This window comes from Globicephala melas, chromosome 11 (assembly GCF_963455315.2).
Source record: "Globicephala melas chromosome 11, mGloMel1.2, whole genome shotgun sequence".
NCBI classification, from domain to species: domain Eukaryota; kingdom Metazoa; phylum Chordata; class Mammalia; order Artiodactyla; family Delphinidae; genus Globicephala; species Globicephala melas.
In genome coordinates, this window is record NC_083324.2 from 34,345,854 (window position 1) to 34,372,655 (window position 26,802).

Consider the following 26,802-nt stretch of genomic DNA (forward strand, 5'->3'; position numbering starts at 1 on the left):
GAAATTATTTACAATGAGGAGAGCCAGTACCCAAACCACATGCCCAGCCCAGGGCCACGCCTCATAGGTTGACTCCTGTACATCAGCCAGAGAAAGCTTCTGACGACAACCCGCTCGTGCCTCGCCTCTGCTCAAGAGCCTGCCATGGCTCCCCACTAGCCTTGTAGCACAATCCCAACTCCTTCTGTGCCCATCAAAGGCCAGAGGAGCTGGTCCTGCCTGTCCTACTAGTACCCCACCACCCATGTCACTGCCCCCGGTCCACCAGGCTCAGCCAGTGGCTCTTTACCCAGCTCCTCACACACACCCAACTTCTGCTCCTCAGGGCCTTTGAAAATACTGTTCCCTTCACCATTCCACACTCAGCTCCTTTCCCCACATGCACTCTGCTTGGAGAGGGCTCCCCTGGCCACCCCATTACTCTGTCTCTGGCCCTTGCTTGTCTCCTTCAGAAGATTTATCATAGTTTCTAATTATTGGTCTTCTCACTTGTTATCTGTGATGTTATCTGCTCTGTGAGATCTCATTGGAGCCTACACGTCAGCCCCATACGCCTTGGCTCTGATACAGTGGCCTGGGACACAGAGGGCCTTCAATAAAAATCTGTTGAATGAATGAATTACTGCCCCCCCATTTGGCTACTCCCCGTTATATCCCCTTCCAACAGCCTCTGCCACCTTCAGCCCCCACCTTAATCTGGTTCTATGGGATGAAGAATGACAGAGCCAGAGTGCAGGCGGGTGGGAGGAGAATATCGAGATCCCTCCTCTATGAGCAGTGGGACTTAACTCCTTTCCCAGTTGCCTGTGGTCTTGGGAAAAATCCCTCTCCTCTCAACTGGCTCAAAGGAAGGCTAAAAAAAAAGCTTTGTAAAATCCTGTGAATGTCAAAGGGAATAATGTAGTTTAGGAAAAAAGAAAGAACAAAAACTTCCTTCCAAATCACTTAAGATTATTTAAAGGTTGCACTCTTAAAAAGATAAGCCCTCGGAGACGAGGGTAAGATGACGGAAGAGTAAGACGCGGAGATCACCTTCCTCCCCACAGATACACCAGAAATACATCTACACGTGGAAAAACTCCTACAGAATACCTACTGAACACAGGCAAAAGACCTCAGACCTCCCAAAAGGCAAGAAACTCCCCACGTACCTGGGTAGGGCAAAAGAAAGAAGAATAAACAGAGACAAAAGAATACGTACGGGACCTGCATGAGTGGGAGGGAGCCGTGAAGGAGGAAAGGTTTCCACACGCTAGGAAGCCCCTTCGCAGGCGGAGACTGCGGGTGGCGGAGGGGGAAAGCTTCGGAGCCACGAAGGACAGCACAGCAACAGGGGTGCGGAGGGCAATGCAAAGAAATTCCCGCACAGAGGATCGGTGCCCACCGGCACGCACCAGCCCGAGAAGCTTGTCTGCTCACCCGCCGGGGCGGGCGGGGCTGGGAGCTGGGGCTCCGGCTTCGGTCGGAGCGCAGGGAGAGGACTGGGGCTGGCGGCGTGAACACAGCCTGCAGGGGGTTAGTGCACCACTAACTGAGGGAGTCCGGGGAAAAGTCTGGACCGGCCAAAGAGGCAAGAGACTTTTCCTTCCCTCTTTGTTTCCTGGTGCGCGAGGAGAGGGGATTAAGAGCGCTGTTTAAAGGAGTTCCACAGACTGCAGTGAGCCGCGGCTAATAGTGCGGACCCCAGAGACAGGCATGAGACGCTAAAGCTGCTGCTGCCGCCACCAAGAAGCCTGTGTGCGAGCACAGGTCACTATCCACACCCCGCTTCCGGGAAGCCTGTGCAGCCCACCACTGCCAGGGTCCCGGGATCCAAGGACAACTTCCCCGGGAGAACGCACGGCGCGCCTCAGGCTGGTGCAACGTCATGCTGGCCTCTGCCGCCGCAGGCTCACCCCGCACTCCGTGCCCCTCCCTCCCCCATGGCCTGAGTGAGCCAGAGTCCCCGAATCAGCGGCTCCCTTAACCCCGTCCTATCTGAGCGAAGAACAGAAGCCCTCCGGTGACCTACACGCAGAAGCGGGGCCAATTCCAAAGCTGAGCCCCTGGGAGCTGTGAGAACAAAGAAGAGAACGGGAAATCTCTCCCAGCAGCCGCAGAAGCAGCGGAATAAAGCTCCACAATCAACTTGATGTACCCTGCCTCTGTGGAATACATGAATAGACAACGAGTAATCCCAAATTGAGGAGGTGGACTTTGAAAGCAAGATTTATGATTTTTTCCCTTTTTCCTCTTTTTGTGAGTGTGTATGTGTATGCTTCTGTGTGAGATTTTGTCTGTATAGCTTTGCTTCCACCATTTGTCCTAGAGTTCTATCCGTCCGTTTTTTTTTTCTTTTTAAAAAAAATTCTGTTCTTAATAATTATTTTTTATTTTAATAACTTTATTTTATTTTATCTTACTTTATTTTATTTTATCTTCTTTCTTTCTTTCTGTCCTTCCCTCCTCCCTCCCTCCTTTCTTTCTTCCTTCCTTCCTTCCTTTATTTCTTCCTTCTACTAATTCTTTCCTTCTACTTTTTCTCCCTTTTATTCTGAGCTGTGTGGATGAAAGGCTCTTGGTGCTACAGCCAGGAGTCACTGCTGTACCCCTGAGGTGGGAGAGCCAACTTCAGGACACTGGTCCACAAGAGACCACCCAGCTCCACGTAATATCAAAGGGCGAAAATCTCCCAGAGATCTCCATCTCAACACCAGCAACCAGCTTCACTCAACGACCAGCAAGCTACAGTGCTGGACATCCTATGCCAAACAACTAGGAAGACAGGAACACAACCCCACCCATTAGCAGAGAGGCTGCCTAAAATCATAATAAGCCCACAGACACTCCAAAACACACCACCAGACGTGGATCTGCCCACCAGAAATACATGATCCAGCCTCATCCACCAGAACACAGACACTACTCCCCTCCACCACGAAGCCTACACAACCCACTGAACCAACTTTAGCCACTGGGGACAGACACCAAAAACAACGGGAACTACGAACCTGCACCTGCAAAAAGGGGACCCCAAACACAGTAAGATAAGCAAAATGAGAAGACAGAAAAACACACAGCAGATGAAGGAGAAAGATAAAAACCCAACAGAACTAACAAATGAAGAGGAAATAGGCAGTCTACCTGAAAAAGAATTCAGAATAATGATAGTAAAGATGATCCAAAATCTTGGAAATAGAATAGACAAAATGCAAGAAACATTTAACAAGGACCTAGAAGAACTAAAGATGAAACAAGCAATGATGAACAGCACAATAAATGAAATTCAAAATACTCTAGAAGGGATCAATAGCAGAATAACTGAGGCAGAAGAACGGATAAGTGACCTGGAAGACAAAATAGTGGAAATAACTACTGCAGAGCAGAATAAAGAAAAAAGAAAGAAAAGAACTAAGGACAGGCTCAGAGACCTCTACGATAACATTAAATGCACCAACATTCGAATTATAAGGGTTCAGAAGAAGAGAAAAAGAAAGAGACTGAGATAATATTTGAACAGATTATAGTTGAAAACTTCCCTAATATGGGAAAGGAAAAAGTTAATCAACTCCAGGAAGCGCAAAGAGTCCCATACAGGATAAATCCAAGGAGAAACATGCCAACACATATTAATCAAGCTGTCAAAAATTAAATACAAAGAAAACATATTAAAAGCAGCAAAGGAAAAACAACAAATAACACACAAGGGAATCCCCATAAGGTTAACAGCTGATCTTTCAGCAGAAACTCTGCAAGCCAAAAGGGACTGGCAGGACATATTTAAAGTGATAAAGGAGAAAAACCTGCAACCAAGATTACTCTACCCAGCAAGGATCTCATTCAGATTTGATGGAGAAATTAAAACTTTACAGACAAGCAAAAGCTGAGAGAGTTCAGCACCACTAAAGCAGCTTTACAACAAATGCTAAAGGAACTTCTCTAGGCAAGAAACACAAGAGAAAGAAAAGACCTAAAATAAAGAACCCAAAACAATTAAGAAAATGGGAATAGGAACATACATATCGATAATTACCTTAAATGTAAAGGGACTAAATGCTCCCACCAAAAGAAACAAATTGGCTGAATGGATACAAAAGCAAGACCCATATATATGCTGTCTACAAGAGACCAACTTCAGACCTAGAGACACATACAGACTGAAAGTGAGGGGATGGAAAAAGATATTCCATGCAAATGGAAACCAAAAGAAAGCTGGAGTAGAAATTCTCATATCAGACAAAATAGACTTTAAAATAAAGACTATTAGAAGAGACAAGGAAGGACACTACATAATGATCAAGGGATCGATCCAAGATATAAAAATTATAAATATTTATGCAGCCAACATAGGAGCACCTCAATACATAAGGCAAATACTAACAGCCATAAAAGGGGAAATCGACAGTAACACATTCATAGTAGGGGACTTTAACACCCCAGTTTCACCCATGGACAGATCATCCAAAATGAAAATAAATAAGGAAACACAAGCTTTAAATGATACATTAAACGAGATGGACTTAATTGATATTTATAGGACATTCCATCCAAAAACAACAAAATACACTTTCTTCTCAAGTGCTCATGGAACATTCTCCAGGACAGATCATATCTTGGGTCACAAATCAAGCCTTGGTAAATTTAAGAAAATTGAAATTGTATCAAGTATCTTTTCCGACCACAACCCTATGAGACTAGGTATCAATTACAGGAAAAGATCTGTATAAAGTACAAACACGTGGAGGCTAAACAATAGACTACTTCATAACGAAGTGATCACTGAAGAAATCAAAGAGGAAATCAAAAAACACCTAGAAACAAATGACAATGGAGACACGACAACCCAAAACCTATGGGATGCAGCAAAAGCAGTTCTAAGAGGGAAGTTTATAGCAATACAATCCTAACTTAAGAAACAGGAAACATCTCGAATAAACAACCTAAACTTGCACCTAAAGCAATTAGAGAAAGAAGAACAAAAAAAGCCCAAAGCTAGCAGAAGGAAAGAAATCATACAAATCAGATCAGAAATAAATGAAATGAAATGAAGGAAACGATAGCAAAGATCAAGAAAACTAAAAGCTGGTTCTTTGAGAAGATAAACAAAATTGATAAACCATTAGCCAGACTCATAAAGAAAAGAAGGGAGAAGACTCAAGTCAATAGAATTAGAAATGAAAAAGGAGAAGTAACAACTGACACTGCAGAAATACAAAAGATCGAGAGAGATTACTACAAGCAACTCTATGCCAATAAAATGGACAACCTGGAAGAAATGTACAAATTCTTAGAAATGCACAACCTGCCAAAACTGAATCAGGAAGAAATAGAAAATATGAACAGACCAATCACAAGCACTGAAATTGAAACTGTGATTAAAAATCTTCCAACAAAGAAAAGCCCAGGACCAGATGGCTTCACAGGCGAATTCTATCAAACATTTAGAGAAGAGCTAACACCTATCCTTCTCAAACTCTTTCAAAATATAGCAGAGGGAGGAACACCCCCAAACTCATTCTACAAGGCCACCATCACCTTGATACCAAAACCAGACAAGGATGTCACAAAGAAAGAAAACTACAGGCCAATATCACTGTTGAACAGAGATGCAAAAATCCTCAACAAAATATTAGCAAACAGAATCCAACAGCACATTAAAAGGATCACACACCATGATCAAGTGGGGTTTATTCCAGGAATGCAAGGATTCTTCAATATACGCAAATCAATCAACGTGATACACCATATTAACAAATTGAAGGAGAACAACCATATGATCATCTCAATAGATGCAGAGAAAGCTTTCGACAAAATTCAACACCCATTTATGATTAAAAACCCTGCAGAAAGCAGGCATACAGGGAACTTTCCTCAACATATTAAAGGCCATATATGAGAAACCCAACCGCAACATTGTCCTCAATGGTGAAAAACTGAAAGCATTTCCACTAAGATCAGGAACAAGACAGGGTTGCTGACTCTCACGACTCTTATTCAACATAGTTTTAGCCACAGCAATCAGAGAAGAAAAGGAAATAAACGGAATCCAAATCGGAAAAGTAGAAGTAAAGCTGTCACTGTTTGTAGATGACATGATACTATACATAGAGAATCCTATGCTATCAGAAAACTACTAGAGGTAATCAATGAATTTGGTAAAGTTGCAGGATACAAAATTAATGCACAGAAATCTCTGGCATTCCTATACACTAATGATAAAAAATCTGAAAGTGAAATCAAGAAAACACTCCCATTTACCATTGCAACAAAAAGAATAAAATATTGAGGAGTAAACCTACCTAAGGAGACAAAAGACCTGTATGCAGAAAATTATAAGACACTGATGAAAGAAATTAAAGATGATACAAATAGATGGAGAGATGTACCATGCTCTTGGATAGGAAGAAGCAACATTGTGAAAATGACTCTACTACCCAAAGCAATCTACAGATTCAATGCAATCCCTATCAAACTACCACTGGCATTTTTCACAGAACTAGAACAAAAAATTTCACAATTTGTATGGAAACACAAAAGACCCCGAATAGCCAAATCAATCTTGAGAACGAAAAACGGAGCTGGAAGAATCAGGCTCCCTGACTTTGGACTATACTACAAAGCTACAGTAATCAAGACAGTATGGTACTGGCACAAAAACAGAAAGATACATCAATGGAACAGGATAGAAATCCCAGAGATAAACCCACGCACATATGGTCACCTTATCTTTGATAAAGGAGGCATGAATGCACAGTAGAGAAAGGACAGCCTCTTCAATAAGTGGTGCTGGGAAAACTGGACAGGTACATGTAAAAGTATGAGATTAGATCACTCCCTAACACCATACACAAAAATAAGCTCAAAATGGATTAACGACCTAAATGTAAGGCCAGAAACTATCAAACTCTTAGAGGAAAACATAGGCAGAACACTCTATGACATAAGTCACAGCAAGATCCTTTTTGACCCACCTCCTAGAGAAATGGAAATAAAAACAAAAATAAACAAATGGGACCTAATGAAACTTCAAAGCTTTTGCACAGCAAAGGAAACCATAAACAAGACCAAAAGACAACCCTCAGAATGGGAGAAAATATTTGCAAATGAAGCATCTGACAAAGGATTAATCTCCAAAATTCATAAGCAGCTTATGCAGCTCAATTAAAAAAAAAAAAAAAAAACCGAATCCAAAAATGGGCAAAAGACCTTAATCGACATTTCTCCAAAGAAGATATACAGACTGCCAGCAAACATATGAAAGAATCCTCAACATCATTAATCATTAGAGAAATGCAAATCAAAACTACAATGAGATATCATGTCACACCAGTCAGTATGGCCATCATCAAAAAATCTAGAAACAATAAATGCTGGAGAGGGTGTGGAGAAAAGGGAACCCTCTTGCACTGCTGGTGGGAATGTGAATTGGTACAGCCACTATGGAGAACAGTATGGAAGTTCCTTAAAAAACTAAAAATAGAACTACCATATGACCCAGCAATCCCACTACTGGGTATATACCCTGAGAAAACCATAATTCAAAAAGAGTCATGTACCAAAATGTTCATTGCAGCTCTATTTACAATCGCCCGGAGATGGAAACAACGTAAGTGTCTGTCATCAGATGAATGGATAAAGAAGATGTAGCACATATATACAATGGAATATTACTCATCCATAAAAAGACATGAAATTGAGCTATTTGTAATGAGGTGGATGGACCTAGAGTCTGTCATACAGAGTTAAGTAAGTCACAAAGAGAAAGACAAATACTGTATGCTAACACATATATATGGAATTTAAGAAAAAAAAGTGTCATGAAGAAACTAGCGGTAAAACGGGAATAAAGACACAGACCTACTAGAGAATGAACTTGAGGATATGGGGAGGGGAAGGGTAAGCTGTGACAAAGCGAGAGAGTGGCATGGACATATATATACACTACCAAACGTAAAATAGATAGCTAGTGGGAAGCAGCCGCATAGCACAGGGAGATCAGCTCAGTGCTTTGTGACCACCTAGAGGAGTGGGATAGGGAGGGTGGGAGGGAGGGAGACGCAACAGGGACGAGATATGGGAACATATGTATATGTATAAGTGATTCACTTTGTTATAAAGCAGAAACGAACACGCCATTGTAAAGCAATTATCCTCCAATAAAGATGTAAAAAAAAAAAAAAGATAAGCCCTCACTCCTCACTCAGCTCAGGAATTTTGCTCTCCAGAGTGGCACCTGTGCCCGGAAAGATGACGAGAGAGGGATTCCTAGGCTTTCCAAAATCACCCCAGAGCTACCGAGGCAGAGCTAAGTCTTTCAGTACCTCTGAGGCCACTAGGATACGGTGGGATTGAGGCTTTAGCTTCCAAATTGTGCAAAGGGAGGAAGGCCTGGGGCAAAACTCCCAAGAGAGCCCCTTCCTAGAGATCGATGTGATACCAGTTCAAAGGACACAGATTTCCAACAGTTCCCAAAAGTGCTCCAAAGCCAGGTCCCCAAACCATTCTATGATCAAGGGCTTCCCTTTAACCCCACACCAAGAGCTGCTTGTGTCCACCCCTCCTTGTAGCCCCACCAGGCGTCTTCCAAGGCCCCCGAGTCCTGGTTGTCTCTTGAGGGGCCTCACAGCTACCACCTCCACTTTTGTTTGGGAGGTAACAAAACAGACAACACTCAACTGAAATAGCATTCACCTTTGAGGTTGCCCTGTGCTTTTAGAAGAGGAAAATCATTTAGGTGCACCCCGACAGCCTCGTCCTAAGGCTGCACAACTGGCTTTCCTCTTACTCTCTGTGTGCAGCCCCAGTGGGTTTAGCAACTATTTAGCAACAGACGACATATAATCAAATGGGTATAACTGTGTTACAATAATACTTTGTTTACAGACAGTAAAATTTTAATGTCATATAATTTTCACAAGTCATAAAATATTCTTCTCCTTTAGCTTTTTTTTTACCCCATTTAAAAATGTAAAAATTATTCCTAGCTCAAGGACTGCCCAAAGCAGGCAGTAGGCCATAGTTTGCCAACCTCTTTTTAAAATCTCTAGCTTATCAATTTCTTACCTATCCACTCTGTCTTACACATCAGGGGAGGTAATGATTAATAATTCTGTGACCTTTCTCTTTTTTTTTTTTTTTTTTTAGTTCACTTGAAAGAGCAACTATATAAATGGCAGGTATAGCCATTTTTCTAATTTAAATGTAGAAATGTAGGCAGCTTTATTTCTTAAGTAGATCCTGGAATGAGTCCCTTTCATACTAAGGAGTTCATATTTTATTCCAAGTGTGTAAGCTGCCATGAAGCCACTAACCAATGTATATTAGGCAAAAGTAAATGGCATCCAATAAACGAATAAAGAGCTCCTCATTTCTGTTCCCAGCAATAACATGCTGGCAAGGGACACACTGCATAGGCAATCATGATGTCGCCTTCACAGATCATAGTTAAATCACCAGTAATGGCTTCCTTCTTCCAACTCATTCTATGTTTTATTAAGCAGTTGCCTCGCACAAGGCCCTGATTAGGAAGCATTAAAACGTGATACCCGGGGCTTCCCTGGTGGCGCAGTGGTTGGGAGTCTGCCTGCCGATGCGGGGGACATGGGTTCCTGCCCCGGTCCGGGAGGATCCCACATGCCGCGGAGCGGCTGGGCCTGTGAGCCATGGCCGCTGAGCCTGCGCGTCCAGAACCCGTGCTCCGCGGCAGGAGAGGCCACAACAGTGAGAGTCCCATGTACCGCAAAAAAACAAACAAAAAAAACATGATACCCACAAGTGCTCCCCTGGCCTGCTCCCCATTTCCTTCTCCTTTCCTTTCTTGGAACCCAACTGCCAAACTGTAAGGAAGTCCAGGCTACTGTACTGAAGAGAGAGGACTCACAGGGTCACCTGGAGGATTAGACACCGCATGGAAAGAGAGCCCTCAGGGAAGAGAACCAAGGCAGCTCTGCCAGGCTCACACATGAACACAGCTTCCTCAGTGACTTCACTGGACACCACAGGGAGCAGACCCAACCGCCCAGTTAACCCACAGAATTGCAAGAAATAATAGATGGTTATTTTAAACCACTAAGTTTGGAGATGTTTCATAGCATTGCTACCATGAAATGATTCTCTTTCCTTTCTACCTTCACCTTGTTTCTTCTAATATTGATAGTTTTCTATTGCTGCATAAAAAGTGACCACAAGTGCAGTGGCTTAAAATAGCACACGTTTGTTATCTTACAGTTTCTGTGGGTCATAAGTCTGGGCACAGCTTAGCTGAATCTTCTGTTCATTGTCTCACAAAGCTGCAATCAAGGTGTTGACTGGGTTGTGTTTTCAACTGGAGGCTCAACGGGGGAAGAATCTGCCTCCAAGCTCATTCAGGCCGTTCACAGGATTCATTTCCTTGTGGCTATAAGATGGAGGGTCCAGCTTTTTTCTGGCTGTTGGCTGGAGGCAGGCTGCCCCCAGTTCCTTGCCCCATGGAATTCTCCAAACAGCTGCTAACTTCATCAAACCAGCAAGGAGAGTCTCCTGGCTCCAGGGAGTATCCAATCCCTCTTTCAAGGGTTTTCAATTAAGTAAAGCCCACTCCTGATAATATCCTTTTAGTTAGCTGAAAATCAGCTGACTTGAGACCTTGATTACATCTGCAAGATTCTCTAACCTTTACCATATTCTATTGGTTAGAAACAAGTCACAGGTGCAAACTACACTCAAGGTGAGGAGCTTATACAGGGTGTAAACACCAGTGGACAGGAATCATGAGACTACCCTTAAGGACTCAATGCTATACTTCTCAGCAGGGACACAATAGAGTGCATGGTGGTGGACTGATCAGAGATTCAGAATCTGTCCTCAAGAACTCACCAAACCAGTGAAAATGAAAACTAGGCCCAGAAGTGATTACAGTACTGGACATTAAGTTATACACTTCTCTTATACAGCTCTAAGGAAGTATAAAGTGTAGGACTCAGGTAAAGACAAGATGGCATCTGGCTGGAGAAGAAGAGGGAAAGCTTATGGCAGACCTAAGAGAAAGGAACAAATACCTAGAGGCTGGGTTAATCTAGAGCAGTGGTCCAGAACCCTACACCTATGGGTATGTAAAGAATTTAAGTGAAGTGGGCTGAGAGGAAATAATGGAGCATGATGGAGGCCATGGCCAAAAGGAGCAGGCATTTGCCATCTAAGGGAGCAGCCATTCCTCAGCTCCAGCCGTTTTTTGCCATATGAGAATGCTGGCTCCAACGTGCCATGTGTACCCCTTTATGAAACTAAAACTTTAAAATTTTATATTCTGTCTCCAGATTTTAAAATCATGATCAGTAATTGACAATTTTTTAAACAAAGTATGAGTCAAGAAACACATACCTGTGCACGGAATTTGACTGAGGGAACAGGCCCTCATAAAGGTAAACAGAGGGAAGCAGAAGTGGCAGAGCCCACCAAGTAACCAAACCCTATTCCTTGGGCTATTTCTGTGGCAGTAGTTCCCAAGTGCAGTTCGCCCACCAGTAGCATCCACATCACCTGGGAACTTGTTAGAAATGGACATTCTCAAGCCCCACGAGACCTACTGAATCAGAATCTCTGGAGGTGAAGTGAGCAATCTGTGCTGGAACAAGCCCTCCAGATGATTCTCATCCTCACTCAAGTTTGAGAATCACTGTTTTATAGGAATCAGGTTCCAGCCTTAAGATCATTTTACTCTCTCCATTTCCTGTTTCTGTAATCTTGAAGATAGCCAACAACAGCATGACCCAACCCTCTACTAAGTAACATTCAAAACAATAGAGAAAAATGACAGCTTAGACATGACACAGCATCTCTTTAACACAGTGCTAAATCACATTGGGGTTTTATGTAAATTTATTACCTGCACCTTCACAGAGAAGTCATCAAGAAGAGAATGTATATGCATAAGAATGTCATGGAACTCTCCAGAACGGCGTAGGAGGGGAGGGATCCTCCTATTAATTTCTAATCATAGATAAAGGCCCTCTTGCTACAGAAAGAAAGTCTGCTTCTGCTTGATAATATTTTATAAGTAGATCAAACTGCTTCAATGTAATGTTGAAATTTCCAGGACCCTGGTTCCAATTAATCCAAGAAAGCACCTGGCCTGAAGTCAATATTGTTCCTTTGGAAAGATATGTTGAAATTTGTGTTTTGTCTGAAGAGTTATGACTTTGCAGCCTTCATCCTATGCCTCTCCCAGCAAGTAAGGATAGGATGTTTAAATTCTAATATTCCTGGGCTACAGCTATCCATCAAGTATCACCAAGCAAGAGGGATTCATATGATTCAGCACGAGTCTCACAAGATAATACATTTGGTATTAATGTAGCTGCTTATTAAAAGCCCCTTTTACTTCCTTCTTTTATTTAAGATGGTCCTAAATAATGTGAAATATCCTTCAACATGCTGTGAGATGTCACAGCATCTGTGAACATCTTATTTGACCACAAAATGTCCATGGCCCTACCCATGTTTACTAGTGCTGTGGCCTCCCCCCCAGGCCCCTCAGTCACTCAGCCACACCTCAGGGTTGTGCATTAGGTAGTGGCCATGCGCCCAGCGTTGTGCTGTGTGCTGCGGGGGTGCAAGCATAGCCAGCATCCTCCTCACTCTGCATCACATACATTTATCAGGAATTAACTCTGGCCTCTACGTGTCCCTGGAAATCATCACCTGAAATATCTCATTTAAAATCACCTTGTCCAATAGTGAACTTCCATCTTATTCAACAGTTGGACTCTAAAGTCAGTGCTTATTGTGGGAGCTGCATTCAGCCAAACTTATTCTTGGATCTCCCTCAGGCAGGTACCATGCCAGAGTCCCACCTACTCTCAGCAAGCCCAGCACAGCTAGTTTTCCCTCCAGCTTCAGAAATGGTGGTTTTCTCTAAGGTTGAGCAATAGGGGAGGCATCCATTTGGGGACCATGTTGTACGAAATATATATGTATCTTTAAGCACCAGAATCATGCTTGGTGAGGTGAGATGCCTGTGCTAACAGAGACACATGGGGACCAAGAATGACTGAAAGAATGTGCAATGACTGCTCACGCTGACTCAAGGGTACATGCTTTCTGGATACAGCTGAGTGCACAGTTCTCATTTGTCTTCTGTTTCTTTTTGCCATGGGTGTGGTTAGTTCAATTCCCAGAAATTAAACATACAGAGTTGAAGAAGCAGAATGGACTTGGTCTAGATAGCCTCATGCCCCAACAGAAAGAGTCAGAGTAATGCCACTGGCACATAGGATAGGAAAGCGCCTTTGTGATACCCCCAGGATAACACCCTCTCTGACACACCTCTTTTTCTTGCTCATATTGCACCATTTAGTTGAGATAGTGATCACCAACTGCTAATCTGCTGATTGGTGTCCGCTTGAGGAACTTATTAAAAACACAGAACCCTGGGCCACACCCTCAGAGATTTTGATTCTGTTTAAGTGTACAATAGGATCCACAATTTAAAAGATCTCCATAGGGAATTCAAACTGGCTAACAGCTTGAGGAACTCTGGGTTAAGGCACTCAAAAGACACCAAAAACCTTGATATCTGTCACTGATACCCTAACATATGTGTTTATCAGATAAATAAATGTTAGCTTGGAAACCAAAGAAAGAATTTGAATAGAGAACAAACAAGCTTTGACAAGAGCGAGGAACAGCACTGGGGGATGGAAAGGAGATTCTGGATGGTAATGAGGGCCCAGGAAGGAACGATAGGAACATCGAAACATAAAGGAGATGGCTGCAGGGCCACCATGGCTGCCTTCACCATTCTATAGATGCTGGGTCCAGCACGCAGCCCTGGCTCCATGGAAAACAAAGAGAAGCACTGTCCATTAAGGACAAAAGCATACTTCACAGCGAATCTTTTCACTGAACACACTGAACATGTCTTCATGGGTTTCTTCTCTCTGCCAAAGAAGTTTCACTTTGAAAACAAGAAAAGCCATAGTATTCAGTCTTGGTCAACCAGAAAACACAAGGCTGAGAAACCACAGGTCATCATGAGATTAAATCTACATGGGGTACTTATCCATGGACAATCTGGAGGTTACAATGCAATATAGATTCTCCACACGTGGCACTGCAAGGACGCCATCAACATCGGCTTACCTTTCGATCTGGCCAATTGTATTTTGCAAAGATAGTGTCATAGGTGTCCACTGCCCCATCAGTGATGAGCATAATGGCCTGGCTGCAGATGCTTCCTTGTCCAGTGTGGTTGAACTGTGGGAAGAAATAAGTTCAAACTGAAAAACTCATCAGAGGGCTCTGTATATCCATGAGACTTCAGAAGCATGAGATCTTGTGCTTAGGAAGCCTCTTAAAATGAGAGCTCATTCTGCATCACCAAAAAGAACCTACAGGATAAGCCTTTCCCCACTTACGGATTTCCGTATTTGCTCTGAAAAGCTGGAACTAAATACGAACCACAGAAGAGAATTCCTAAAAACACACACAAGGCAGGAAGTGAGATTCTAGGACAGTTAACCTCCCTTATCTTCAAGCATGGATAACACTTCAGAATACAAGTCCAAAGGAGTTGGCACAACAACCTTTTAGAAACACATTTACTGGCAGCAGAATATGTGACAGGTAACATCTCTTTAAAAATCTAAATGAGTCTAGTTTGAATGAGTCTGATGGATGCAGACTGTGCTATGTAATAAAATCAAGGAGGTTTTGTACACATAGAGAATAAAGTCAGGAACGTGCCAATTCAGACTAAACTGTAAGAACCCCATTTTTAGGGTTTGTTTTAAACATATATTTGTTAACATGTAACATTATATATTTGTTTATGTATGTTAGTATGTATAGCATGCTGAAATTCCAAGATTGTGCCCACTGGGGTACAAAACTCTAAATTTCAACTTTCAGTTTTACATAGCATTTCAAAAGTGCCCAGCCTTTGTGCGTGGTAGCTTGGGTGACCAGACTATGGTTGTCAGAGACTCCTGTCCTTCCCCTGAATCTGGTGAAGAATCCCCTTAATGAATGCTATTAATGCTACAATTCAATGCTACAAAGCAATGTCCTTTAAAAACCCTACAATTATATGACAATGGGGAACACACAAAACAACTTTAACCTTCAGTAGTGAAAACTCCCACCACTACAATCTGTGAAGTTTATTCATTTATTGTAAAATTATTTCCTAAGTGCCCACACAGCACTGAGGATGAAACACAAAAATCTCTTTGCTTGTGTAGTTTGTATTCTATTTGATGAGATACCAAAGAAAGTAAGTAAATTATGTTGTAAGTAAATTATGTTGTATGTTGGATAATGGTGATGCTAAGTCAAAAAAAAAAAAAAAAGCAAGAAAGGGGATAGAAAATGCAGAGGGCCAACTTTAGAAAAAATAGTCAGGGAAGACCTCAATGAGAAGGTGACATTTGAGTAATACCTGAAGGAGGTGAGCATCTGGGGTAAGGGCCTTTCAGAGAGAGCAAAGAGCATGTACAAAGGCATGGAGTGACAACGTACAGGCACGTTCAATATGTTGACCATGACACGAGGGAAGGATGGAGGCAGCCCTTGGATTTGCTGCTGGCTCCTGATGAACCAGAGCTAAGAAAGCACTCACACTGAAGAGTAATGCCCAGTCTCCATGAACTCAGAATACTACTGGAGAGTCTGAAGTTGCAGTAATTTGAAAGCAGATTGGATGAATGGATGGATGGATGGAATGAATTGCCTCATGGCTGTATTAGGACAACGCAAAACCAACTCAAAACATGCATGGAATACCATAGTACAGCAGAAAATACTCAAACACATCTCAGCACCACAAATTGGTGCCTAGGATAAGGTCTCTTTTCAGAATATCCTTTTCTCCATTTATAAGATGGCAATAATATGCTTATATGGTTGTTACAACACAGGTTATATGTTCATTATATGCTGGGCTACAAGTATTAACCTACTTAATCTTTACTACCCTCTGAGATAAGTACTATCATTAACCCCATTTGACAGGTGAGGAACAGAGACACAGAGAGATTAGCTATCTTGCCCAAGATCACACAGCTAATATCTGTCATAGCTGAGATCTGAACCCAGGCAGTCCGGCTCCAGAATCTACTCCCAGATTCGGTACATTCTACCTATGGCATCCCAATGATGAGATGACATTCCTCAATCCAATGGCTCCACAAATGTGCATTTCCTTCTCCTGCTCTTCCTCCCTTTATCCTTTCCAGTGTTCCAGGGTGGCACGGCAGTCACCAAGGCCACTACCCTGAGAGTGAGTGAGTGCTCCTTAAATTCTGTGCCCTTGGAAAGTGCCTCACTTTAGTCTTGGCCCTGACAGCCATTCCTGCAACTCAGACTGGACAGATGCCCTTAAATTAATGAGCAGACAGGGCCCATGATACAGTATCAGTAGGTAGAAATACCTGAGAACTTAGGCCATCGGACCACAAAGCTTTCCACGTAACTCCTATTCTACTGTCTTTATTGACATAACTTACTATTCTAGAAAACTCTTGCTCAGGAAGATGAAAACTGCAAATAACTTTATTGCTTATTCCAGGAACTTCCTGAAAGACCCATCAACTCTTCAACAGAAAGCATCAAAGGACAATTTACACCCTAAAACTCTTTGAAACCCTGACCTCAAAATCTTCCCCTTGCTGCATCCACCAATCCTAAACTATAACTTAGGATTCGTACCCAGTTTCAACAAAGCCTCTTCCCTTTCCTCCACTTTGAAGACCCACCTCAACTAGACTTTCATAGTCTCAATAAATGACTTTGTCCTTTCCTCTCTGAGATGCTACTAAGATACTACCAACATAGTGCAATAAGAAAGAACAGCTTTGCAGCCTTGTCTTAACAACAGGTTGTTCTGGAGATGTTTTGGAGAGCCTGCAATACAACACAGCCTTCACGGCATTGGATAAACCCAGTGACGTGCCACTGAATACAAGTGATGTATGCATTTGGTCACAGAGGCTGCAGAAGGGAAAAAAAATCAGGACACCCCGGGACTGTTGTTCATATAACTCATTTGAAAACATCCTGGAAAAACTCTCCCAAACAAAAGGCAAGAAAGAGAGGGAAATAAAGATATCTGAATACTGCAGACTGGAAGAAGGGGCTGCCTGGAGCTATTTACTCAGAACCATTACTTTCCTCCGTGGCTGAGTCCCTGGTTTTCTCTGCAGCAATCTGCAGTTGGAGAATTTTGAAGAATGCAATTAAATTCAAATGCTTTGATGAGTAATATCTCTTCTCTTCATATTTGTCTAGAACTTATTTTTATTGAATAGCGAGAGAGATGGAAGTGTTTTCCATAATAATAACAATGACAAGGGCCTGATGATGAACTACAATTAGCTCAGTGATTCATCAGTTAGCAGTGAAAATTTCAATGCATCCTGACATTTAGAGCATTTGGTTGTGATTAACAGTCTTTGAAATGTCACCAAATTTTATTTAATTGGCTAAGAAAAATTTTTAAAAGGTAATCACTGCAAAGATTGTATTCATCGCCAAAAAATATAATTGCAGTTGTCACATGACAAGGTAGATGCTAACTACTGTAGCAAACCAGCTCTGTGTTCTTAGTGAATCTAATGAATGCAGCAGAGATCAATAGCTAGAAGGGTCTTAGAAGTTTATTTGAACGTGCCTTTCAAAGCCTTTAAGTCATTTGAGCAAATACTGAAACTGAAATGCAGGTAATTGCAAAACAGAATTAACTTCATTTAGTTATAGTAACCTCTGAACCATTCTAAGCTCTAACCATAATTGTCATTTCAAATTGTGTGTAAGAGAAAGAGAGAGAGAATGTGTATTTGTGTGTTCAAGAAATAGCTTTTTATTTCATACTGACTTGCAAAGGCAGGCATAATACACAGGAAGAGAATTATATCACTAAAGGTCATATTGATGAAGTGGAAAATAGCTAAAGCTTCATTTTCACGGGAGATTAACCATCTCTGTTTTTCAAAGTGTTCGGCTATTTAAAAGCCCAATGGCAAGGGATGGGATGGAAATGTTTCTCTCTCTGGGATAAATGTACACTCAAAAGAATATGGTGCCAACTGTCAATGAATCTCAAGCAGGGACATTTTGTAACATTTTTGTTCCTTCCATTTCTCGCTTTCTGGAATTTACATTCAACCCCTCAGACTTTCTGACTGGCCAGACCCCAGAGGAGTTTTACAGGTGAAGACAGAGCAAGCAGGTGTGTGGAAGGTTTCCCTGGTTCAAAAATACTTCTCTCACCAGGTTTCAAGGGAAAAAATCCACGTGTTGGAGATTTCTCTGGCTATTAGAGGTGTTGGGAGTGCAATACACCCTCTTAAAGGATAAAAAGATATTATTATGCCTGAAGGTGTGCTTGCTAAGCTGTGATTTCTACAAGGTTCTATCCTGAGGTTGTAATATGATGTAAAGAGTTCCTGGGTCAATAAGTTTGGGTGCTGGTATAGACACACTTTAAAAGGTCTGATCACTGTGGGACTTCTAAGGCCTCTAGTAGCACAAGTGTATTGTGAGTCTCCAAAAGGAGGATGGCATCCTGCACCTTGACCACAACACCTACATCGGAGCCTTGTGGCAGACCAGCACTCCACTGGGCATGCAGTGGGATCACTGACTTAGGAGTGTCTCTTTTTTTTTTAAATTTTATTTATTTTTTTATACAGGTTCTTATTAGTTATCCATTTTATACATATTAGTGTATATATGTCAATCCCAATCTCCCAATTCATCACACCAACCCCTCCCTGCCACTTTCCCCCCTTGGTGTCCATACGTTTGTCTCTACATCTCTACATCTGTGTCTCTATTTCTGCCCTGCAAACCGGTTCATCTGTACCATTTTTCGAGGTTCCACATATACATGTTAATATACAATATTTGTTTTTGTCTTTCTGACTTACTTCACTCTGTTTGACAGTCTCTAGATCCATCCACATCTCTACAAATGACCCGATTTCATTCCTTTTTATGGCTGAGTAATATTCCATGTATATATGTACCACATCTTCTTTATTTAGGAGTGTCTTAAAACAAAATTGATAAGTGAAATGGATGGGGAGAGAAAAGGTGCCAGGGCAAGGAAAAGAAGAAAGGGTCAGATGAAGACAAGCAGATATTCCTGAGGATTTGGGCAGGGAGTAGTACCAAAGCATCAAGAGTGGGAGCTGCTTCTAGGAACCATAGGCAACCTGGCAAAAGTTGAGGTTGCCTAGTGTCTCTGTGGTCACGGAGATGACACTTCCCACCCAACCCAGCACTGCTGAAAGGGAGCAGGGCACCACTTCCTCATGCTGAATCCTCAGCCCCCATCCAGCAGGGTCAGCTTCATGGCATGTGACGTGCATAGCTGTACAGGGCCCCACACTTAGTTGAACACTCTGCTGTCACTCTCCTAAAATTCTTTTTAACTTTTGAACAAGGGCCTGCATTTTCATTTTGCACTGGGCTTCACAAATTAAGTGGCCAGTGCTGGGTCTATTCCTATCCCCATTTTACAGATGAGGAAAATAAAGGCAAAACCGAGCAGAATTTTTTTCAAGGTCACACAGCAAGTTCTGAGTCAGGCTTCTCAGCCCAGCCTGCCTGACTCCAGAAGCCACAAATTTAAATACAAGAAGTGTCTCCTAACTCTCCACTCCTTTATCACTTCTGCCAAAGAACAGGAAAAACAGAAATCTGCAGGGCACATTTCCAAGCAAGGGACTCCCCAGCTCAGAGTAGCCGCCCCCCTGCACTAGACACCAGGATTTAGAAATAAAGAGAACCAGTTTCCCAAATGTGGCAAGTCCTTTCAATATCACCCCCTAGCAAAAGCCTGCTGAGATGAAGGGCTCAGCATCTCCCAGTCCTGAGAAGGTGCCTACCCAGGGTTCAAAGCAGAATTTAAAGATGTAACTTGGTCCTTGACTCTGGTCAGTTATGTTTATTAATTATTAACACGCTGTTAATAGGCATGTGCTGTCCCAAACACCGAGTTGTACATAAATGCTAATTATCTGTAGCCAACAGCACTTTGGAGCGAGGTGAGAAGGAAGGGCCTCCAATTTGTATGAAGGAAGCTGAAATGACACCCTCCCTCCTTATGTTTCTCTCCTCTGCAGTTGTACATGATACTGGCTCAGGACTGAGACGTAAATGGCCTTCTATGTGTGAGTAGATATTATTGGTAAAAGAGTCTAGAATCAGGGCCTACCCTTGGCTTGAGAGGCCATTGTAGCTGAGTGGGAAAAACTCAAGTTATGGAGTCAGGCATAACTGACCACCAAAACAAGTGCAGTGCTGGGTGAATGCCCACCTGGAAACTGACAGCAGGCTGCCCAGAGAGCTACCTAGAGGCGAGGCCTCTGAGCCTCCAGCTGGTCTCCCAGCTCCTGCGACAGCTCAACATAGCTGTCACTTGTTTGCTTTCAGCTCCACCCCATGTGTCTTTTTCCTGAAAACCACATTTCCCAGGCTCTCCAACAGTTTTGACAAGTTTCGTCTTAAGGAGAACAAACACTGAAGGCCACAAGAGAGAAGCCAAGGTATTTCTAAGTCATTTCTCCCTTTCTCTCTGCTTTGGGGGCCTGGGCATTTTCCAGCAATAGCAGCATCTCCTCCAAGGCACTAGCTTCCACAGGACAGGCCCTTCTCCCCAGGATTCCAGCTTGTGCTGGGCAGCCCCCTCCATGGTTTTATTCCCATCTGGACAGCCACAATGAGGAGGCTCTGATGGCATCCCTCCATCCTGCTGTCCTTCCTGCCCTAGAGAGGAGCTACCTCCTGCTGGTACTAATCCATGGATTGTTTCATTCTTTGTTTGATTTCTCAGCTTTTCCATCCCCTGTGCAACCAACTTTCTGAGTTCAACTTCTGCTGTTTGAAATACCTAGAGTGGTTTCTATTTTTCTGCTCCTTAACATTTTAACTGCTACCTCCCTCATCCAAAGCCACCATTATATGTCACTTAGATAATGTCCTTCCGGCTACTGTCCTTGTTTATCAATACAGCAGCCGGTGGATACTGTTAAAATCCAAGTTGGATTGTGTCATTCTCTGCTCAGACTCCAATGACTTTCCATCCTATGCAGAGCAAGAGCCAAAGTCCTCACTAGTGTCTATTAGGTCCACATGATCCTGCTACCTCCGTGATCTCATTTCTTAGTACACTCTTTCTTCCCCACTTTGCTCTTGTCACACTGGTCTCCTTGCTGTATTGTAAATATGTCAAACGTCCCTGCCTCAGGGCCTTTTCATTTGCTGTTCCTCTTGTTGGAAATTTCTTCCTCAAGATATCCATTATGGCTGCTCCTTCACTTCCTTCAGGTCTCTACTCCAACAACACATAATCAGAGAGCTCTTCCCTGACCTCACTGTGTAAAGAAGCAAGTCCTATCACACTGAAACAGTGGTGCTATTGTTCTCCTTAAGACTACTCACTTCATGTGTCTCTTCCCATTAGAACTGGGGTCAGAAAACCTCTGTAAAGGGCGACATAGTAAATGTTTTAGGTTTTACAGGCCACATGGTATCTATTGAAACTAATCAACTCTGCCATTGTAGTGCAAGAACAGCCATAGTCTATACATAATCAGGTGGGCATGGCTGTGCTCCAATAAGACATTACTTACAAAAACAAGATGCAGGCTGATTTGTCTCCTGGGCCATAGGTTGCTGACCTTTTCAGTAGGATGTTAGGTCCATTAAAGCAAACCCTTTGTCTATTCTGTTCACTGGTGTATTATTCCCAGTGTCTGACACTAAAGAGCATGCAATATATAGTAGTTAAATAAATGATACAGAACCTGCATTAATATAGTCATTTCTTTTCCTACTGCCCTCCCAGAGTAAAAAGATCACAAAGATGCATGTTGTTCTAGCCTAACACAATTGCATTCAAGGGGAAGAATAACCAACCCAAGCTTCCCCAACATATTTCACAGGATGTTAACAGGTGCTACTTGAAAAAAGGATTCTTTGTTCAAAGAAGTGGGAGAGACAGCAGGTGAAGCGGCATTCTTTTTTGCAGTACTTACTGAAGCCTTGAGTGTGCACTGCGTACTGTGAATCTCCAGGGGGCTGGAGGGAGGGATAGGTAGAGCTTGTGGCACTCCCTAAACACCACACAGAGAAGCCCTTCTCCCTCTGAACAGCGCCACAGGCAGGGACTCAGTGTGACACAGTAAGAAGTGAGTCTACTGCATGAAGAAACTGAGAGTTTTTCAGGTGAAAAGAAATCTGCATTAGATGGTGCTCTAGTGTTGAGACACTAACAGCCCCAGAGTCAATGAGTGTGTCAGGTGAGTCCCCTGACCAGACTGCACCATCAACTCTGCCCAGCAGGGGGCTGGTATGGCTTCACCAGGTGGACCTGGTTCACCAGATCACTCATATGGCCAGCCTTACCTTCCCCACATTCTATGCCTGTGAATACTGCTCAGTGACAGCCAGGGCTAACAATAATGCTGGTCCACAACTTTTTAAAAAATCCCATCTATTCTCCTGGAGAAAAGAAAGGCAAATCAAAAAGGAGCTTACATCACTGAGAATGTTGAAGGCCTCATTCAGAGCTATATCCAGCATTCCGATTCCTTTGGCAAAAAGTTTGTCTAGATGCTCCCTGAAGTGCTGAAACAGCAAAGCAAAAAAATCCATTAGCATCTGTCCTGTTATATGAAACACCAACCTTGAATGAACAAGCACATGCCAAGGCAAAACCAATGATTCTCAGACCCAAATGGTCATAATTTGGCTTCTGCCTTTCAAATTCAAAACATAAGAACATATTCAATATAAAATATACCTTCCATGTGTATTTTTTTTAGCTTTGATTACATTTTAGGGGAAAAGTAGTTCAGATTTTGGTGAAAAGTATGCAATTTGTTGAAAATTCCTGCTTTCCTCTCCAGTTTCATCTCCCATGACTCTCCACTCTCCCACCCTCTATTTTCCCACTCTTGATGATTTTTTAAGACTCCATGCATGCCCTCCCTCCACTGGGAACACACTCTCCATCCATTTTCTGCCCTCCCCTCCCCATCGTGATGGTCTCTCTTACCTACTTCTGGGGTCTCAGTTTGAACGTCACCCCCTCCTGCCCTGGGAACCTTCCCAGAACACCCACCTGAGAGCCTGGAATGCTTCCTTGCAAGCCCAGGCTGGCACACCAGGCTCAGATCCACCATGCACTTAGCACTTCAGGTGTGTAATCGCCTGATTAGATTCCCTCCCCACTTAAGACTGTGATGTTCCTAAGACATGGCATGTCTGGTTGTCTATTGTCCCCTACATCTACCACGTTTCTGATACACAGAAGGTGCTCAATAGCCACCTCCAAAGAGCCAAAAAGTGAGGCTAGAGACTGGATCACAGCATGAGAACTGTGACTATGGAAAGGAAATCCAGGCTACAAATAGAGAGGGCTTCGAGGAACAGGCAGATGGGAAGAAGCCTCTTCAGGAGCAGCCCCAGGACCTCCTGCTATGTCTGTTCCACAGAAGCCCAGCATTAGCTGGAAAGTAAAGGGGACAAAGAAAGTGACTGTGAAACCCAAACATTTCTGCTTCCCAACAAAGAGGCAAGAGCGGGCCCAGGTGCATGCCCAGGTACACGGGAATGTACATGATGGTCACTGGCCCAAAGCCTATGTCCACAGCAACACAGCAACTGGCATCACTTTCCAACTGACCCATTCCAAAACTGTATCTTTTCTATTGAAATGAATTATTCTCTTTCCAAAGGCATCTATACCCTTGTCTGCTGGGGAAATGGCTGGAAAAGTCACTAGGAGGGAGAGGGGCAAGAGGGCTGGGTTAGTGGTAAAGGTTTGCCAGTGACTTCCTGGCCTAGGAGTGGCTTCCTTTCTCCTACTGTGCCTGAGACCCAACAGTGCTCCAAGTGTGCCATCAGCATCCACATGGTGACACCCACTCATAATGTGTCTGCCTGAGGACTCCGAAAGTGATCGAAGCATCATAGAGACTGATCCTAGGACATGACTGATGGTTCTAAGATGCTGCTCTGCCTGGGGTTTCTGGTCATCAGGATGGACTGCAGGTTTGCTGGCAAACTGGACTGGAAAGCTTGAGTGGGATCCTTATGGTGATCAGCTTTACTTATTTTTTTAAAAATAAATTTATTTATTTATTATTTTTGGCTGTGTTGGGTCTTCGTTGCTGCACACGGGCTTTCTCTAGTTGTGGCGAGTGGGGGCTACTCTTTGTTGCGGTGCACGGGCTTCTCATTTCAGTGGCTTCTCTTGTGGCAGAGCATGGGCTCTAGGAGAACAGGCTTCAGTAGTTGTGGCTCGTGGGCTCTAGAGTGCAGGCTCGGTAGTTGTGGCGCACGGGCTTAGCTGCTCCGCGACATGAGGAGTCTTCCCGGACCAGGATTCAAACCCGTGTCCCCTGCATTGGCAGGCGGATTCTTAACCACTGTGCCACCAGGGAAGCCCTGGTGATCAGCTTTAATGACACCTAAGCCTAACATGAATCAAGCCTGGATGTGAAGTTGGCAAATCACCCTGGGGATCCTCATACCACCCACAAGACCTCTTCCCTGGTCCAACCCTTCCAGCAACCATGATCTCATGCTTACCAGAGCAGCCGCGGTTCTGGAAGCCTGCTCTGTGTTAGGTCCTTAACAAACACCAGTCAACTGGGTCCTCACAACAACCCTGTGAAGTTCCATCATCCCACTCTGCAGATGCTAAGACTGAGGTCCAGTACTGCGCCTAAATTCACATACCTCCAAGCTGCCTGGCACAGGTTCTACCCAGGTTGGCTTCAGCGGCTCTCATGCCTTCCTTCTTTCCACTACACACCTGCTGCTCTTTTTTTTTTGGTGGGGGGTGGGGGGGATAGCCTGCATGCCAGGCACTGGCTATGAGCTTGACATACACCTGGCCAGTTTGTCTCCAGTATGGTTGCTCTTAATCCCTGCACTTGGGCTGCAGCTGAGTCTACAGGTGATTATCAAGTGGCATGCTGAGGACCAAGGACCCAGGCAAACCACACATCCAGGAACCAAGTTTCCTGCTTCTCTGTTATTCTTGATTGATGCCTAAGGCCCAACAGGATGCCGAGCTCATGGCATGTTCTCCATGAGCACTCGGTGGACAAACCTAGGAAACTGGCTGAATCTGCGGAAGCCCATGCATCCCGCTGCAGGTGGGCAAGAGGGGATCAGAGCAAATCAGTCTGCCTTCTCCAAGAACCTCCACCCTTGGAAACCCGACTTGTGGGTGAGTGGTGACCACCAAGAGGACTTAGGCTTGACAAGCACCACCTCAGGGTGGCCCCAACATACCCTACAGGACACAGAGCAGGATGACAGGCACATCAGAAAGTCTGGTCTTTAACCGGCCCCAGATTCACATCCCAGTGACTGGACGCTGCCTTGGTTCGTTCTATTCATTTGATGTCATTTCTGTCTACTGCATTTAATTGTGTTCAATCACACAAGTTTACAGTTTTTTTTAATAACACACCAATTTTTCTTTTACTCCATGTGTAGCTGCATGTCATGTGCAGAATGTTGCTTCAGGCAATGGTTGCTTTTATTGTTGGACATTTAGAGTAAAATGCAATAACATGTCATGGAATTCCCCTCAATTTGCTATTATAACAAGGTCAATTGTGATTTTGTTTCTTCCTGGTAGAAACTGGGTTCATATATGAGACAGAAAAAATATTTCCTCAAGTTAGAGGTTTCCAAATGATGTCACAGATGAAAGTTTCTCCCTTTATTTCTTCCTCCCTGTCCTCTCCCTCACAACCAAACTCCCTTTCCTCCTACTCCACAACCTAAACCAACTCAACTTCATCATCCTGGTCTTCCACACTCTGCATTTAACCCTCAGCCCAACTCTCCTCCAAAGTGGGGACAGGGGGTCTTGCCTTCCAGGGAACCATCTCCTGCAATATGACCTCCACTAAGAGCTACTCTGTCCATTATGGTAGCCATGAGCTACGTGTAGCTATTTACATTAAATTTAATTAAAATTACCTAAAATTAAAAACTCAGTTCCTTGATCACACAAGCCACATTTCAAATGCTCAACAGCCCCATATGGTTGGTGGTCACTGCACTGGACTGTGAAGATTAAAGAATATCTCCATCATCACATAAAGTTCTATTGGATAATACTGACCTGGAGACACAAGGGCTAGTCTGGTCCTTCCTCTTGACTAATGGTGAGTCAGAGGAAACTCTAAGGCCAGTGGCTATGTGTGATTTTGCCTGTCCAGCATCCTTTCCCCTTCTTCTGATTTTCCTTCTTCCCCGCCACCCCATAATTTATATAAATTGGATGAGGCTAACATCTCTCTCTCTCCTTCCCAGATCAAGGGGTGGGCCCTTTGATCAGCCCTGTCCAGTCTGTGAATTCCATCCCAGAGGCCACAGTTGGGCTTCTACTGGAACGTGAGGAAGAAGACTCTCTCCATTGAGATTACTGAGAGGTCAGGGAGTCAGGCTGGTCCTGCCAGCAGCCACTGCACAGGAAGAGATCATCTGAATAAAGGTAACAGACAAGAAGAACAGAGCCCACAATGGAAGGGGGTGAGATACAGTCAAGACAGCATGGCTTGAGCCCCTAGATCCAGCCATGCTTAGTTTTCTCAGGTAAGCGAGTCAATAAATTTGCCTCTTTGCCTGACCAGATTTAGCTGTATTCAGGCCACTCAACCAAAGGACCTTGATGACCAAGCCCATCACAATAACCCTGGCTGAGACAATACCTCCCCAAAGACCCCCTTGCATTACAATGATCCTTCTCATCTCATCTATGCCCCTCTCCTCCCCTTCTTAATCACTGTCATTGCATTGCCTGGTTTGCACATT

The 26,802-nt window shown here is 43.5% G+C and overlaps 1 protein-coding gene across 5 annotated transcripts in view; it reads right to left on the reverse strand.

Annotated features, from left to right (window-relative positions):
* CACNA2D3 (calcium voltage-gated channel auxiliary subunit alpha2delta 3) overlaps positions 1–26,802 on the reverse strand; it is a 784,865-nt gene that overhangs the window by 364,644 nt on the left and 393,419 nt on the right. For all 5 annotated transcript variants that reach the window (XM_060307837.1, XM_060307836.1, XM_060307834.1 and 2 more), the window contains 2 exons: positions 22,498–22,587; positions 14,098–14,211 (listed from right to left, as the gene is read on the reverse strand). In XM_060307837.1, the coding sequence (XP_060163820.1) occupies positions 14,098–14,211; positions 22,498–22,587 (204 nt within the window). The remainder of the gene's footprint in view (positions 1–14,097; positions 14,212–22,497; positions 22,588–26,802) is intronic.